At 44.9% G+C, this 14481-nt stretch overlaps 2 protein-coding genes across 6 annotated transcripts in view; one reads left to right on the top strand and one right to left on the bottom strand.

Annotated features, from left to right (window-relative positions):
- The window catches only part of gbf1 (golgi brefeldin A resistant guanine nucleotide exchange factor 1), a 79390-nt gene extending 73421 nt beyond the window's left edge, over window positions 1-5969 (top strand). For 3 of the 4 annotated variants that reach the window (XM_060073442.1, XM_060073441.1, XM_060073444.1), the window contains 5 exons: window positions 128-229; window positions 1167-1280; window positions 1980-2157; window positions 2365-2625; window positions 3659-5969. In XM_060073442.1, the coding sequence (XP_059929425.1) occupies window positions 128-229; window positions 1167-1280; window positions 1980-2157; window positions 2365-2625; window positions 3659-3915 (912 nt within the window). In that variant the 3' untranslated portion in view covers window positions 3916-5969. The remainder of the gene's footprint in view (window positions 1-127; window positions 230-1166; window positions 1281-1979; window positions 2158-2364; window positions 2626-3658) is intronic. The other variant, XM_060073443.1, reaches the window with a different exon arrangement.
- A 131-nt stretch (window positions 5970-6100) lies between these two features.
- Window positions 6101-13425, bottom strand: LOC132473361 (core histone macro-H2A.2). 2 transcript variants are annotated; one of them, XM_060073447.1, is made up of 9 exons: window positions 13107-13425; window positions 11377-11575; window positions 11125-11231; window positions 9707-9901; window positions 8867-8971; window positions 8248-8347; window positions 7767-7856; window positions 7315-7489; window positions 6101-6748 (listed from the first exon to the last, which is right to left on the bottom strand). In XM_060073447.1, the coding sequence occupies exons 2-9, from the start codon at window positions 11546-11548 to the stop codon at window positions 6583-6585; spliced, it is 1110 nt and encodes a 369-aa protein (XP_059929430.1). In that variant the 5' UTR covers window positions 11549-11575; window positions 13107-13425; the 3' UTR covers window positions 6101-6582. The 2 variants fall into 2 exon arrangements, with proteins under 2 accessions (XP_059929430.1, XP_059929428.1); XM_060073445.1 differs by having other exon boundaries at window positions 13174-13423.
- Window positions 13426-14481: the final 1056 nt, after the last annotated feature.

Here is a 14481-nt window from a genome sequence, read left to right as displayed (position 1 = left end):
TGATTGATGTAGCCCCATTGTACCTCAGCCAGTGTTAACAATGTTGTGTTTTTCTGTGTGTGTGTGTGTGTGTGTGTGTGTGTGTTTGTTTGTGTGTGCATGTCTGCGGGCGTGTGCGTGTCTCCAGGTGCTGTTCCCCTTGCTCACCAAGCTCCTGGACAACATCAGCCCAGCAGACGTGGGAGGGATGGAGGAGACCCGGATGAGGGCCTGCACCCTGCTGTCTAAGGTCTCACTCACTGTTCCACTAAACACTCACTCAGTCACTCAGTCACTCAGTCACTCAGTCACTCACTCACTCAGTCACTCAGTCACTCAGTCACTCACTCACTCAGTCACTCAGTCACTCAGTCACTCACTCACTCAGTCACTCAGTCACTCAGTCACTCACTCACTCACTCACTCACTCACTCAGTCACTCACTCACTCACTCAGGCAAGCACAAATGCACTCTATCGCGCCTACACTCTCTCTTCATCCCTGCCAATCCCTACCTCACCCCCAACCCTATCAGCACCACACACACGGACAAACGTGTTTTCTTATAAGAGGCATTTAAAAAAATGAAAGCTTATGGCGAAGCCCTGTTTTAAATAATGCAGAAAAAGGTTTCATTTTGTGACGTGCATTATTTCATTCGGGTCTCACGTAGCGAACGTGTTTCGCATCTCACAGCAGCAACTAGCCGACTTATCGTAAAAAACCGTCACACACATAAATACCCACATGTATACACATGCATCCACACACTCAAACAACCGCAGGATGGTAAATGCATAGCTTCTGTGTTTTTCTTAAACATACCAATTTAAATTCAAGCTATGGTCTCAATATTCCATTACTTCTAAACAAGGTCACGTTGAGCTTAGACACACATAAACACAACGACTGAAGGACATCATGCACACCTTATTCCAAATACACACTTGCACTCGAGTTGATTTATAAAGCAACCATTAAAACAAATAATTCATATAAATCGATTTGGTTAAGAAAGCCAAATGTCTTTACGACTACCACATGCAAATACCACATACTAGCTCCAGTGCATCAAGACATGACGTGTCTATCGGTTGACCATTAGTTCACCCAGGCAGGACCACCAGAACGACCTTTGTCTCAAAGTTCCTGTGTGATAACGCGTGACACTGGTTTGCTGTTCCCAGGTGTTCCTTCAGCACCTGTCCCCCCTGCTGTCCCTGCCCACCTTCGCTGCCCTCTGGCTCACCATTCTGGACTTCATGGACAAGTACATGCATGCAGGCTCCAGTGACCTGCTGGTGAGTCGCACCATGGCTCTCTCTACCTACTGGTTAGAGGCTCACATTGAGGACGCAGATACAGCCTGTTGAAGAGCAGCTGGGGGAGGCGTATCCGGCCGGCTGGGGGAGAAAACCCAAGTACTCAAGACCTTAAAAATGAAATATCTCAACACGGAAATCCCGCTCACACACATCTCTTAAGACCCCTACGTTAAGTTATTGCTAAGTAGCTTAATTGTCGCTTAGTGACGATCCTAATCTACTGCCTGGCGCTCAGTGGAGTCTGAACGGCTTCATCCTCACTGTGGATGCCAGCGTCTTTTAATCCGCAACTTGACTCTCCAAAGCGATTGGAGAGTCAACACTACGTGACTCCAGCAGCTCAGCCGCCTCATCCACTGACATATTGATCTGCTAGTTGGCTCCGAGCCTCGTGTGGATAGGGGGTTCCCTGACTTCCAGATATATACTATTGAGGCTGCAGGGGAATGGATAGTGTTGTGGTTAAGGTGTTTGACCCCCAGTCGAATGGTTCCAGGGTTCATTCCTGCAGTCTACCTGTAGGCATCCTTGCGCAAGATGCCGTAATCGCCTATGTGCCTCATCATGCCCTCATCATCTGAGTTCATCGTTGGGTGCTTTGGATAAAAGTGTCCACATTACAACCCTGGCTTGGTTAACCCCCCCGCCCCTTGGTCCCTGCTGCTTCCTTCCTAGCTGGAGGCCATCCCAGAGTCCCTGAAGAACATGCTGCTGGTGATGGACACAGCAGGGATCTTCCACTGCTCCGACTCCCGGACGGGCTACTCTGACCTGTGGGAGATCACCTGGGAGCGCATAGTCTGCTTCCTGCCCAACCTGAGAGAGGAGCTCTTCAAGCAGACCGTCATAGCTGGTACTGGCACGTGCCCACACACACACACACACACACACACATGCACGCACACATACTCTCACACTGTCTCACACTTTCTCACTCACACTGACTCACACACTCACTTGCACATTCACTCACACACACACTCTCTCACACACTCTCTCACTCACTTTCACTATCACTCTCACTATCACTCTCACTTTCACACTCACACTCACACACCAGGTACCGTGGAGATGAGACAGACTGGAGACCTTGAAGCTCACATCATCTTCCCTGCCCTCCCTGTCCTCCCAGATCCAGGCCCCCCCAACAGCCTTCTGGTGGACCCTCCCCAGCCAGCTGGCCCCGGGGGTCAGCCTTGCCCCCCCCAGGGCCCCCAGCCAGTACCCCAGAACCCCTCCTGCATACCGGGCAGCCCCGCCCAGCCAAAGACCCCCAGCAGGCCCTCCACCCCCCAGGGACCCCCCTCACCCAGTGCCAACGGTGAGTACCAGCTAGAGGCCAATGAGGTCCGATATCAATCTAGAGGACCGGTTAAGCATGGTCCCATGAAGTATAATACAAGTTTTATCATCAATCTATATTAAAGCAGTTAAAGGTGTAATATGTAACATTTCTGCATCAAAATATCCCAAATGACTAGACCTATGTTATGCATTTTTCAATAGGTAACAACATATTGATTCGCTCGCTCTCCCTCTCATCGACACACTGACAACTTAGCTTCTGTGAATGGCCCCTCCTCTCCTTGTACACTAACAGGAAGTTGTGTGGGAAGATGTCTTTCCTTGCAGAGATGACGGCTGCCGAATTCCTTAATAGAATCAGTATTTGGGATGCAAGAAATGCTGGAACACTCATTGAATACACGGTCTGAATCTCAGAGTACTCGTGTACTCATTTTGTAGGCGCTGTCATAGTTTCCACCAATATACACATATCAAAAGTCAGTTGATCTCTATTATATACAATGATTGGTCTGTTTAATCTGTATGTATACAGTCTTTCTTTGTTAGCCCCACAACGGAGCTTCACTGGCCAAGCAGTACTTCTCCTGCTCTTTACTGTTAGAGCTAGCAGGATACACAAATCCATTGGGAAGAGTTTGAAACGCGCAACGTCTCCGGTTTTATCACATTTTAGTTGGGTTATTGTTTAGGGCATAAAATAAACACTTAACTCCCCCGTCAGTTACCAACACTAACACTAATGCCTTTGGTAACGTTATAAAGTTCGGTCAACACGCTCAAAAAGTTAATGACCATGAATTACAGCACCTTTCTAATGGTGCATACAGCTGTTTGGGTATGTTTGGTACTCATTTTATGGGAAGTTAGCGAGTGAACGTTATGTTACTTGCTCAAATGCTCCAACGCTAAGTCACACTTCATCAAACTACGCCTTTTGTTGTTGCTTTGATTGAGAGACCACTAGCGGCAAAAATTCCATACCTTTAAACTTTAAATACCTGCTTTTTAATATCACTCTACAATAATCCCCTCCCCCTCTCCCCCAGGTACGGCTCGGTCGTCTCCGGGGCCCTCCCCCTCACCGCTGACTCCGCCCCCTGTCAAGGTGTCTCCGTCGCGGGGCCCCTCCCCCACCAGCCAGTCGCCCCTCATCCTGCAGCCCCTGGCCTTGCCCCTGCAGGTGGGCGGGTCCCCCATGTCCCTGCCAATCATCCTAAACCCCGCCTTGATCGAGGCCTCCTCCCCCGTGCCCCTCCTCCCTGTCGCCCCCCGACCCACCAGCCCCTCCCACGAGGAGAAATGAGTCGCTCTCGTCTCGAGGCTTCCTCGTCTTCTTCTTCGCTTTGCCACCATTGCCTCTGGTAGAGGGTAGAGGGTAGAGGGTGAGGGGGGGGGGGGGGGGGGGGTTCAGCACTCTCCTTCAGTTTGTTTTGTCGTCGATTTTCTTTTTTTCTGTTCAACACCGACGACTCCATTTAAATTTCTGATGACGTGGGATCCTCTCTGGTACAAGTGAAGCCACGCCCCCTACCCCGTCAAAATATCACCCCAAAAACCAACCGACATAAGACAGCTAGCCTGGCCTCGACCTCATCTCTATAGCTTTTGGGACGGGCGATGGTCATGTGCGAGCCCTTTACTTGTGAGAAGTAGTTATTTATTATTATCATGCATATTGTTATTATCATGTAAGATGGGAGCGGGGTGAAGGCTGACAGGATTCTGGTTTTCCATATTCTAAAGGACGCACAGTTTTTCAAATATTGTTTTGTACTGGAGAATGCTTTGCTAAAGTGGCCCTCTTCACCATGCTAGTATGTCTGTGCTTAAAGATGATCTAGTGAATTCCGACAAGGGACCGTGAATAAGTGTATTTTTCTGTTTTTCTGTTCCCTTTTGTTTGGTACCGCATGTTGTCAAGCCAATAGGATGTACAGTGCATCGCCGGTGGCAGACGTCTTGGCCAGACTGGCACCAACTTGTATATATCCATGTCTTACCACGCTAGGTGAGGGGGGGTCGGCTGTCGTATTTAACTGTACAGCTCAATGACGGCACATTTTAGATTCATAGCCCACTGGGAAATAAATCAGTCTTGTTTTGTTTTGTGAAAGGGCCGTGCTCTATTCTCGTGACGCGTTTCAATGGGGGGGGGGGGGGGGAGTACAGACTGTTGTGGTTTTTAATTATTACTCAGAAATAAAAAATGCTTAAGAACAAATAAACCAGGAGGGGGATGACGTACACTTAGGGCACCTTGAACCATCGCCACGTTCTGCGATCACGGAAGACGGATCTGAAAGCCTTTCAAAACATTCCTAAGTGTAGACGTGGATTGATTGAGCCTAAATTGTATGGGGAAAACGTACGTCTCTGGGTGTGCATGTATGTATGTCTGTATGTGTGTGTGATGTGAGCACCACATCGGATTGATTCAAATAGATTTTTAAAGGTTAAAACAAAGAGATTATTTAAAGAGTACAGTCTGAGTTAATTTAGTCTTGTTCATTATAACTGTTGTGTTGGTCTCGTCCCCGTAGATGGTGAACAGCCTCGTATACTGACAGCTCGGGGCTGGAGAAGAAGGCATTGGTTTGATATAGGGCGCTCTCCATCTTACTTACGCACTACAAGGTACTCTCTGCATGTCGATGCCTTCTGTACAGCAGCGGTAGCAGGCCTGAGAACATACTGTGTGAAAGGGTGAGAACACTCGAGCTAGACGCCCTAACACCTTGGCTGAGTTCAGCGGTTTCAACCACATCCATACACTGTCCACGCTCCAGACGTGAACGAGACCAGTTCTTCTTAAACAGTGGGATGGGAAAGAAATTATGGCGTGAATTCTTTAATTCCGATGCATCGAAAATTACACTGAAACATTACCAAAGTAGATGCAAACGTTTCCATGGTAACCACTTTTCCCGATAGTATGAAATGAAATCGTTCTTATTGAACATTGATCTTATTATGGTATGGATGAGGTTGGAACTCCTTATGGGGCTGTACCTTCTTTGCTGTCAGGCAAGTCCACTCACCTTTTGGTTTTTCAGGAATATCCTTTCTAATGCGAGAGTCCATCCGTTTTGAACGCTTTGTAGTGCAGGTGACAGACGCGTCTGTGTTTTGGTCGGGTAATACTAGGATTGGAAACATGCCTTACGTCAGGAGAGACAACCCAACACAATTCTTCCGCTGGCTTCATTGGTCATTCGGTATTTCTGGTTATCTGAGGAGCATATCATTGTTTGGAAACAGGACATGACATGACTATGTGTATATAACTATACATATATATATAGAAATAAATGAGAGCTAATGTACTTTTTACAATGTAATAAATATGTTAAGACAATGCTTCGCCTCGTGGTTGCGTTTTGTTACGTTATGTTCATGGTTAAACAGTCTTGTTGAGATATTGTGGTGTTGGTCTAAATGCTATCTAAATATCGAGACAACTTGTCTACATTTGCGCTGGAGCTCTGGTGTAAAACATCTGGATTTTTATTTAAAGCAGAATGAGAAACACAATCTTTTTTTTTTTTCGTATTAAACTAACTGTATCAGAAACTACAGAGAATTGTCCATGGGGGTGGGGAAAAAGACCATTGCCAGTGTCTTCATACATGGAATGTAAAAAGGTCAGTTAGATGAGGGAGTGCCATGATAATGTTTACAGATAAAATTGTCTAGTCTATAAAGATTGAAAAAACGACAGGAAAACATAAATGCGAACAATATTCCACTCACAAACTTTTTTTTTTCTTGTTAACACCTACTGAGGCACTGAGTCCTCATCAAGCCTATTCGCTCATCACATGTCTACCCCCATTAAAAAAACAAAAAAGAAAAATACATCCATCCCCCTCCCGGAACAATCTTATAATACGACTACAACAGTAAGAAAAAAAAAAAAACACTTCTTCGCTCTGTCGAAAAAACGACAAAGCACAATCCTTCGGCTTGGTCCTCATTTGGCGTCCAACTTGGCCATTTCCTGAAGGTAAATCCCGATGCTCTCGCTGTCGAACAGAACAAAGTAAATGTTTTTCAGGGAGGACGAACTGGACGACACAAAATGGTTGGAGATGGCTTTCAGAATGAGCTGGGCTGCCGTCTGCTTGGGGAATCCGTTCCTGTGGGGAGAGGTAGGTGCTTTAGTATGAAGGTCTAGGCTGATACAAATTTATCTATTCTATTGATACATATAATTTTTTAGGGATTTGTGCCTCGTTTAAGGTGAGGATTTTTTATAAAATCACAATAGGTTTAAAGTGATGTAATTTATTATAGTTCTGACATGGGAACTGTCGGATATATTGGCATATATAAGATCTAGAATATCATAGAAAACTTTGTCCAACATGGCCCATTCCTACATCTGGCAGAGACCAAGAGGTTTGGCTTTAAATGTATACATCTTAAAGTCCCCATTCTGCAGTCCCACCTGCTCTATTCGGTCTTAACGTTACAGTAAGGACAGAAACTCCTTAAACCTTATTGAAGGAACCAAGACACGTTTTACCCTTCTATAGTTTTTATTTTGATGGTAAAAAAGAAGGCGGAATGCATTACTGTTAAATTGCCTCACAGCATACCAACTTGAGAACGGATTGAAGTGTGGTACAAGTAAAGCACACTTTTGCGTGCTTTACTAGAAAGGAATTGGCACTCTAACTGCGCGTGTACCGAGTGCACTCACCGTCCGGTGGGCAGTGATGGGAAGGCGACAGACTTGAGTTTCTTCTCCTCGGCTGCGGAGAGGCAGTTCTTCACCGTCTTTTCTAGCTGGTCCTCGCACTTCTCCGAGCCCCAAGTTGGGACGTTGCAGTGGATGACGAAGCGGGCGGGCATACCGCTGGCCTGGCTCACAGCCACTAGGACACACAGGAGCATCAAGGTTTTACTGGTTTCATGGTCTGCATGTCACCTTATTCTCATGATCTCTTTTGTCCTGCAAAAATACTATTCGTAGTGTGTTCTAATATATTTATTTATGTTTAGTTTAAACTTGTGTTTCCCATAAGGGATTAATAAAGTATCATGTTATCATCGGTGAACTTCCACTAATGTTGTAATTAGTAGAAAGTTGACCTTCAACTGCCTCAAGCCAGAGTGCATTCATCTTGGGGAGCTCAACGTGCATCACCTCACCTGACGCTACCTCCAGGGGACCCTGGGCTTTCCGGAGCTCCTTCACCCCATCCAGGAACTCCCGACCCCCAGCCTTCTCCAGGGCGCTACCTGCTCAGGAGAGGAACCGCAGGTGAGTGGAGGCGGTTTATGTAGCATCACACTACATACTTAGAGTAGTCTATTCAACTGGGCTGTATAAATGCAATTATTATTAGTGTGTGGTTTTATCATGTGGAAGTGTTAATACAAGTGCCCCAAAGTTTTAAATTTAAGAGAGGGGGGTACTTTATCAATATCTTATCTCAAGATGGAAGAATAATATAAATGTGATATTGTTAATAATATACCTATTTAACTATATAACAAAACATGAAATGTAAGGAAAAAGAATTAGAATAGTAACTATAAGAAGTGGTTCATAGTATTTGTCTACCCTATGGTCTCCTAATTCAATAGTTCAACTATTCATTAGCATTGTAATCTAGTCAGTACTCCTCACCCACTCCTTCTTTCAGGTCCATCTCTGCGTTGGTGGGGTTGATGATTCCCTCCACCTTGATGGAGCCGATCTTGCTGATCTCGCTCTCTGTGAGGGAGAGCTGGGGAACAACAAGGTGGCGCTTGGTGATGCCGTCATGATGTTAAACAGAGCAACTCAGTTTTGTTTGCCTGTCTTGTATCATAGACGTTATGGTTATTACTTGTGTAAAGGCTCAAGCAGACTCAACACAATGCATGTTTATGCATGTTCGGAGGCAAACCCACAATAAAGTAAGATATTTTTCATATGTGCATTAGAGAACAAAGAGTAGTAGTAGCCATGAAATGCTACAAATTTCCAGACATCCTCAATGGAAAACGTTGAATACATGTGGACCAGATGTAGACAGATAAGTGCTATTGTAAATTGAACATTGCCTCTCCACAAATACCCTTGTTGCCTGTATTTCCCCAACAACATGACATGTGTTTTGATTGGTCTACCTTCTGGTGCATATGCTTCAGGGCTACTTCTAGATGCTAGCCTGGCTTCAACTCGTCCTGACTGCAGAGAGTCTGTTTGGTAACCTAACGACGTGGATGAGGATTAAAGGGGGGACCGAGGTCCCGGACGGTACCTTCTGGCCCAGGAAGAGGCTCTTGGCGGACAGGATGGTGAAGCCGTCTCCCGGGCCGTCCTCTACCGTGGAGTTTGGCACCGCCTCTTTGTCATTATCCGTGTTCTTCGAGTCAAAGCAGAAGTGGTATTCAATTAAAACATAGTTAAGCAGTGCATTTTATAGGGAGTTTAGTTGTAGTGCCGACTACATCTGCCAAAACCCCGGAGCTGGGAGTGTCTCTGTGGCCGAGAGACCATGCTGCTGTGTGTGGACTTGGTAACCAGCCAGTAATTTCGTTAATGTATTGTGGAGCAACTATAATTCTGTCGAATGGCGAAAGGGCAATCAACCCAATGGCAGAACTCTAGAGTCATTACACAGACTTTGATTTGTGTTAATAGCACTTCTGCATCGAATAAATCAATGGGCTCCTGGTGGGTTGACGACATTGGTAACGTTGAAGAGCAAAAGTATCAGCAAACGGAAATATCGTGTGTACAAAAATAATCTTCAAACGATCTGAAGAGTTTAAATCATTGAGCCTACATTGTATGGGGAAAACGTATGTCTCTGTGTGGGCGTGTGCATGTATACATGTATGTATGCGTGTGTGATATGAGCACCACATCCGATTAATGCAAATAGATGCTTAAAGGTAAAACAAAGATTATTTAAGAGTACAGTCTGAGTTAATTTAGTCTTGTTCATCATAACTGTTTTGTTGGTCTCGACCCTGTAGATGATATACAGCCTTGTATACTGACAGCTCGGGGCAGATCAGATGGTTCGCCCTCATCCTAGTTACTTAGTTAAGCGCCTCCTCCTAGTCCTCTTTGACCCCCTGGAGGTTAAACTCACCCTGGGCTTGCGACCTGGTTTCCCCTTGCCCTTCTTGACGGCGGGCTTCTTTGGGCTCTTGGAGCGCGCTTCTCTCTTCTCCGGCATCACCACCTGGGCGTCCACCTTCACACGGTTGCCCCTCTTTTTGGACAGCAGCTCCGGGTGGATGCGAGGCAGGACGCCTCCGTTGGAGATGGTGACTCCCTTTAGGAGCTGGAGGGAGACAGAGAACCGTGGTGTGAGGAGGTCACTGGGAAACGTATTATGGGAGGTGCTATTAAGAAGGGGAACGCAGGGGCGGGTCTATGGGGCCCGGGGTGGCCCCACGCACAAATCCAATTGTGGCCACACAATTGGATTTGCCTCTCTGAGTACCGCTGCTACATAATCTGGCATATAAAAGATCTGCAAAAACCCGGTGTTGTGGTTAGTTGGCCCGTTACTCTGTGGCACTCCTGGGCCATCTTTTCATCAAGCGCCTGACTCTCTCGACTACTCCGAACCTTTACTTTCACTTTCATTTGGCTGAGCTGTGCCAACCCCCCCCCCCCCCCCCCCCCCCCCCGAAACACGGCAGCAGCCTATGTTACTGAGGATGTTCACCCAGGGAAATCACTGGCAGATGATGCTTTGCTCTAATTATATCTGAATGGATAATGGTTTCATTCTCTCTCAAGCGGCCTTTACTGATTATCAGTCCACTCTTCAATTGTTGAGTCCGTGATAATAAGAATGTCGGGTTTTATTCCAATATACACCCACTGCTCTGGCTGCCTGAACAGTGGCCACATCGTATCGATAACCTTGTCTCAAAGGCCTCACAGCAGATTTGTTGTGCCAACACGCTGAGTGTTCGATGCGATCCATATCTGTGAACATCGTGCCAGGGTTTAAGCCGAGGCGATGGCAAGGAGCGCTTTCCCGGCTGAATCCGAGGAGGATGTGAATCTGAGAGCACCCTGGGGGGAATGTTCCAGGGAGCATGACAGAATTAATTTCCAGTTGCGACGTAAAGGGATTGTTGTGTGTTGTTGTTCCACGCGGTGCACATTACCATCCTAAACAAATATTGTATTTTCATTTAATTTTGTCTGACTGAGGGGTTTAGTGTTGGTGATTGTAGATAGAGGTTGATGAAATACAGCTATTGGATATTGAGCAATCCCCTAGACCAGAGATATTTAACCGGTAACTGTTGATCAAAAAATAAAAATCTTCCAAAAATTGTAATATTTACTTTGTAATGATGTATGATTACAATGCTAAGCCATTATGCCACTTTTACACATGGCACTATAGGCCACACACTACACATAATCATTGGCCAGGTTAAATATGTAACACAGTTGTACACGATATGTAATGGGGGCTCCCTCCACCGTGTGGATGGTCCAATAGGAGCATTGTATCAATAGCAGTATGTATCTATTGGTTACCTGGTTGAGCTCCTCGTCGTTGGCAACCGCTAGCTTGATGTGCCTCGGGGTGATTCTGCCCTTCTTATTGTCTCGTGCCGCGTTCCCAGCCAATTCGAGGATCTCAGCTAGGAAACACAATAAATAGGATTAAGATAATGGCAGATATATGCATATCTTGCACAGGGTGCAATATCTTTTTTTTTTATACTGCTGTTTAATAAATAGATTATGCGCATTATATAAACGTAAGTATTTACACTGTAGATTTACCTGCTAGATATTCGATAACTGCTGCCATGTAGACCGGTGCGCCCATGCCGATGCGGTACTTGTGCGTGCTGGTGCGCAGGTAGCGCATCATCCGGCCCACCGGGAAAATGACTCCCGCCCTGGCCGAGCGGGACATTTTGGTGGCCTTCTTCTTTCCTCCTCGAGCTGACATCCTGCCGCGACTGGTGGAAGTCTAGAGCTGGTGACACGAAGAGTTAACGAGAGTCATGAACTCCCGGCTAGGGCTGACAAGATTAAAATAACGTTACATTGTAACTAGCCTACCATTCAGCATTCAGAAAATATTACATAAACGAATAATAGTTTATTGAATAGGTTGTTGTGGGCCATATAAGTAATTGGCACAAAACAATGGTGTTTAAAATACTATAATCTGTACTTTAAGATATTTTTGCATATTTAGTGATCGTGTCTGTTCATACAACAAAAAGCTCCCCCCCCCCCCCCCTACTTTTAATATAGGTACACAAATAAAATAAAAAAAACATTCAAGCGTTTATACTAACGCTAATGTATTTCCTTGTATAATGCTAACATGTGTTTGCTCATGTCTTGAAAACAGTCCCCATGCTCTGGTTAACAGATTGTTTTCCTCCTCCTCGCCAGATCTGCAGTAAGTGAGCAGTCCTGAGAGCCAAGAATCTATTCCGGGGTGCGATATTACGCACTGTTTGAACATGTGTCACAAATCAACAGGTTAGTGTGGCAAAACGTTTCTAAACAACTATTTACATGACATCCCGGAAAGGCTGTGGCAATTAAAAGGCTAGACAGAAAATATCAATATTATTGGTATATATATCGTGTTGGAGTAACCTCTATGTTTTTAAAGTAGGCCTCCGTTGTTTACAGATCAATATGTAAATGTAGACTAGAGAGGAATGCTGGTCTGTCAAGTATGTGGGCGTTGTCCCAACTGTTGAAGGTGCTATAATACACTTTTATTCAAACCATATGTGGTCCAACAATGCACAGGGGAAGAAGGGTTTGCCCAGCGCGAATTAATCAGGCTCTAGGATTTGTGTATTCCACTCATGGATCTATAATCCACTTTATTTTGCCCCCCAACAACTTCCCGCTCCGCAGTTATTTTGACATCTCCGCTCGGCGCACGCTGGAATGCATAGCGACGTGATCGTGCAGGCTCAAATTATGTTTTTTTTTAAATAACGTGAATAGATGTCGAATCGTGTCTCCAATGCTCACTCGTCCCTCGCGAAGGACACTGCTCTGCGAGTGAAATGGATGAAGGGGGGTGTGCTCGTGCCACCTACTGTACCTTCGTTGCAACATCACTTCGACGCACGAGATATATATTATAATTTCTCATTGAATAAAACATCGAAAACAAGCGTACGTTGCAGGAGAAAATGCATTGCACACCTCATTATAGTATCCTGGAATTTGATTTGGGGATGGACGTGCAACCGTGCATAGAAAAAGCCAAAGCCATACTGTATACGTGCGTTTCAGGATAGGATGTGCGTATACGGGATTAAATATGCACACCTTTCTTATCAGTGGGCCTCACTTCAATGTTTTCCTCACTCGCTCGCGCAGAAAACGGATCGTTTTGTAATAGAGGCGTTACGATCATTGGGCCGTGGCATTTAGTTTAACCACCTTCATCCTCCGTAAAAGTGCAACCATTTTGTTTTTGCTGTATTTAATCTGTAATCTAACCAGACATGGAAAGTAGCGTTCCTTACGAATGCGGTACGCCACGACAGCCAAGAATCCGGATATGCGCGGCCGTGAAATACTCCGAGTTTATACCTGTCTTGTCCTCCTTTTTACTCGAATGGATGTCGCCCTGCAATTCCCTCTTGAAAAAATCCCCCGATCAACGGTTGTGTGTAGTTTTCCTTATTTGCTGGTCCTGGTGCGTATCCTGTTACCAAAAAAAACTACAGGCCGAACCACCGTATATTGGACGCAGGCTGGCGCTGTGCTACTGATGCTGCAAAGGGGGGAAATTCTTTACAGGGAAAACCATGAAAACGCCCCCTTAACATGGCTTCGGTGGGCAATGGATGTTGGTAGAGGGGAATTCGACGTGCTGTGAGATATATACTGCACATCAGCACGGTATTTCGTGCGTCATGCACACCAGAACATATTTAAAGAGGGTAGCCTATATGAGACGGGGCTTTGGAGCAAGACAGAATAAAACATGTATTCGTGAACCATCCAGGCCGCAACCCGAGACTTGCCACTCCGTACCCGGGTTTTGACAGCGCGTAACGGCACAGCGAGATTTTTATTATTTGGAAAAAGGCAGCCTCTTGTCATACCAGTAAATGCACACTGTTTATCTATGTGGTATATTTCCCATCAGTTTAACAGGCTTTCAACCTGTTAAGCATAATGTCGGATTATTTTACAAATCGTTTTTCCCCTTGGGCAATAATGATGTCTCTCAAGCAGAAAGCATCAAAGGATCTCCTATCCTTCATGGATCATAATCACGTCACGTGGGACTCCAGGGTAGAGAAAAGCCAATCTGATGAGCTGACTCCATCTTTGGTCTGTCAAAAACTAAATTAATCCAACACAATGCGTTATGACAGCCATTACCTCCTGTTGATTTGACCATTATTTTCAACTAAGACTAATTCAACAATAGATAATTCTAGTGTCAAATAATGTAAAAATGTAAATTTTTATATATTTCTATATTATATGTTTTTCATGTTTTATAACTGCTCGATGGAATTTAAAACAAAATCTCTCAACCTTTAATATTCACTGCTGGGGTTGTCTGGTCGGACAATCATGAATATGGATACATTCAATACATAAATGAGCAGATCTTATCCAATATTTAATAAATTCGAATTCAATGTTTTAGAATTTAATGTAATATGGAATTAATTCGAACTACCTGTCATGATCTAATTTAAGCTATTAGAGACAGCACTTCTCTGCAATTCAATTTCTGAATCACAACAGTTCACTAATAACACATGGAAATTACCAATGACATATTATTAGTAATGCATAGAGCTTTACTGGTTCGGATAATATTATGCTATGCAAAACTTTCAAATGTAGCTGAAAGTAAGCAACTGATTATTTTCTGTG

Source organism: Gadus macrocephalus, chromosome 15 (assembly GCF_031168955.1).
Source record: "Gadus macrocephalus chromosome 15, ASM3116895v1".
NCBI lineage: Eukaryota > Metazoa > Chordata > Actinopteri > Gadiformes > Gadidae > Gadus > Gadus macrocephalus.
The sequence above is the reverse complement of the archived record's forward strand: the minus strand, read 5'-3'. Positions and strand labels throughout refer to the sequence as shown.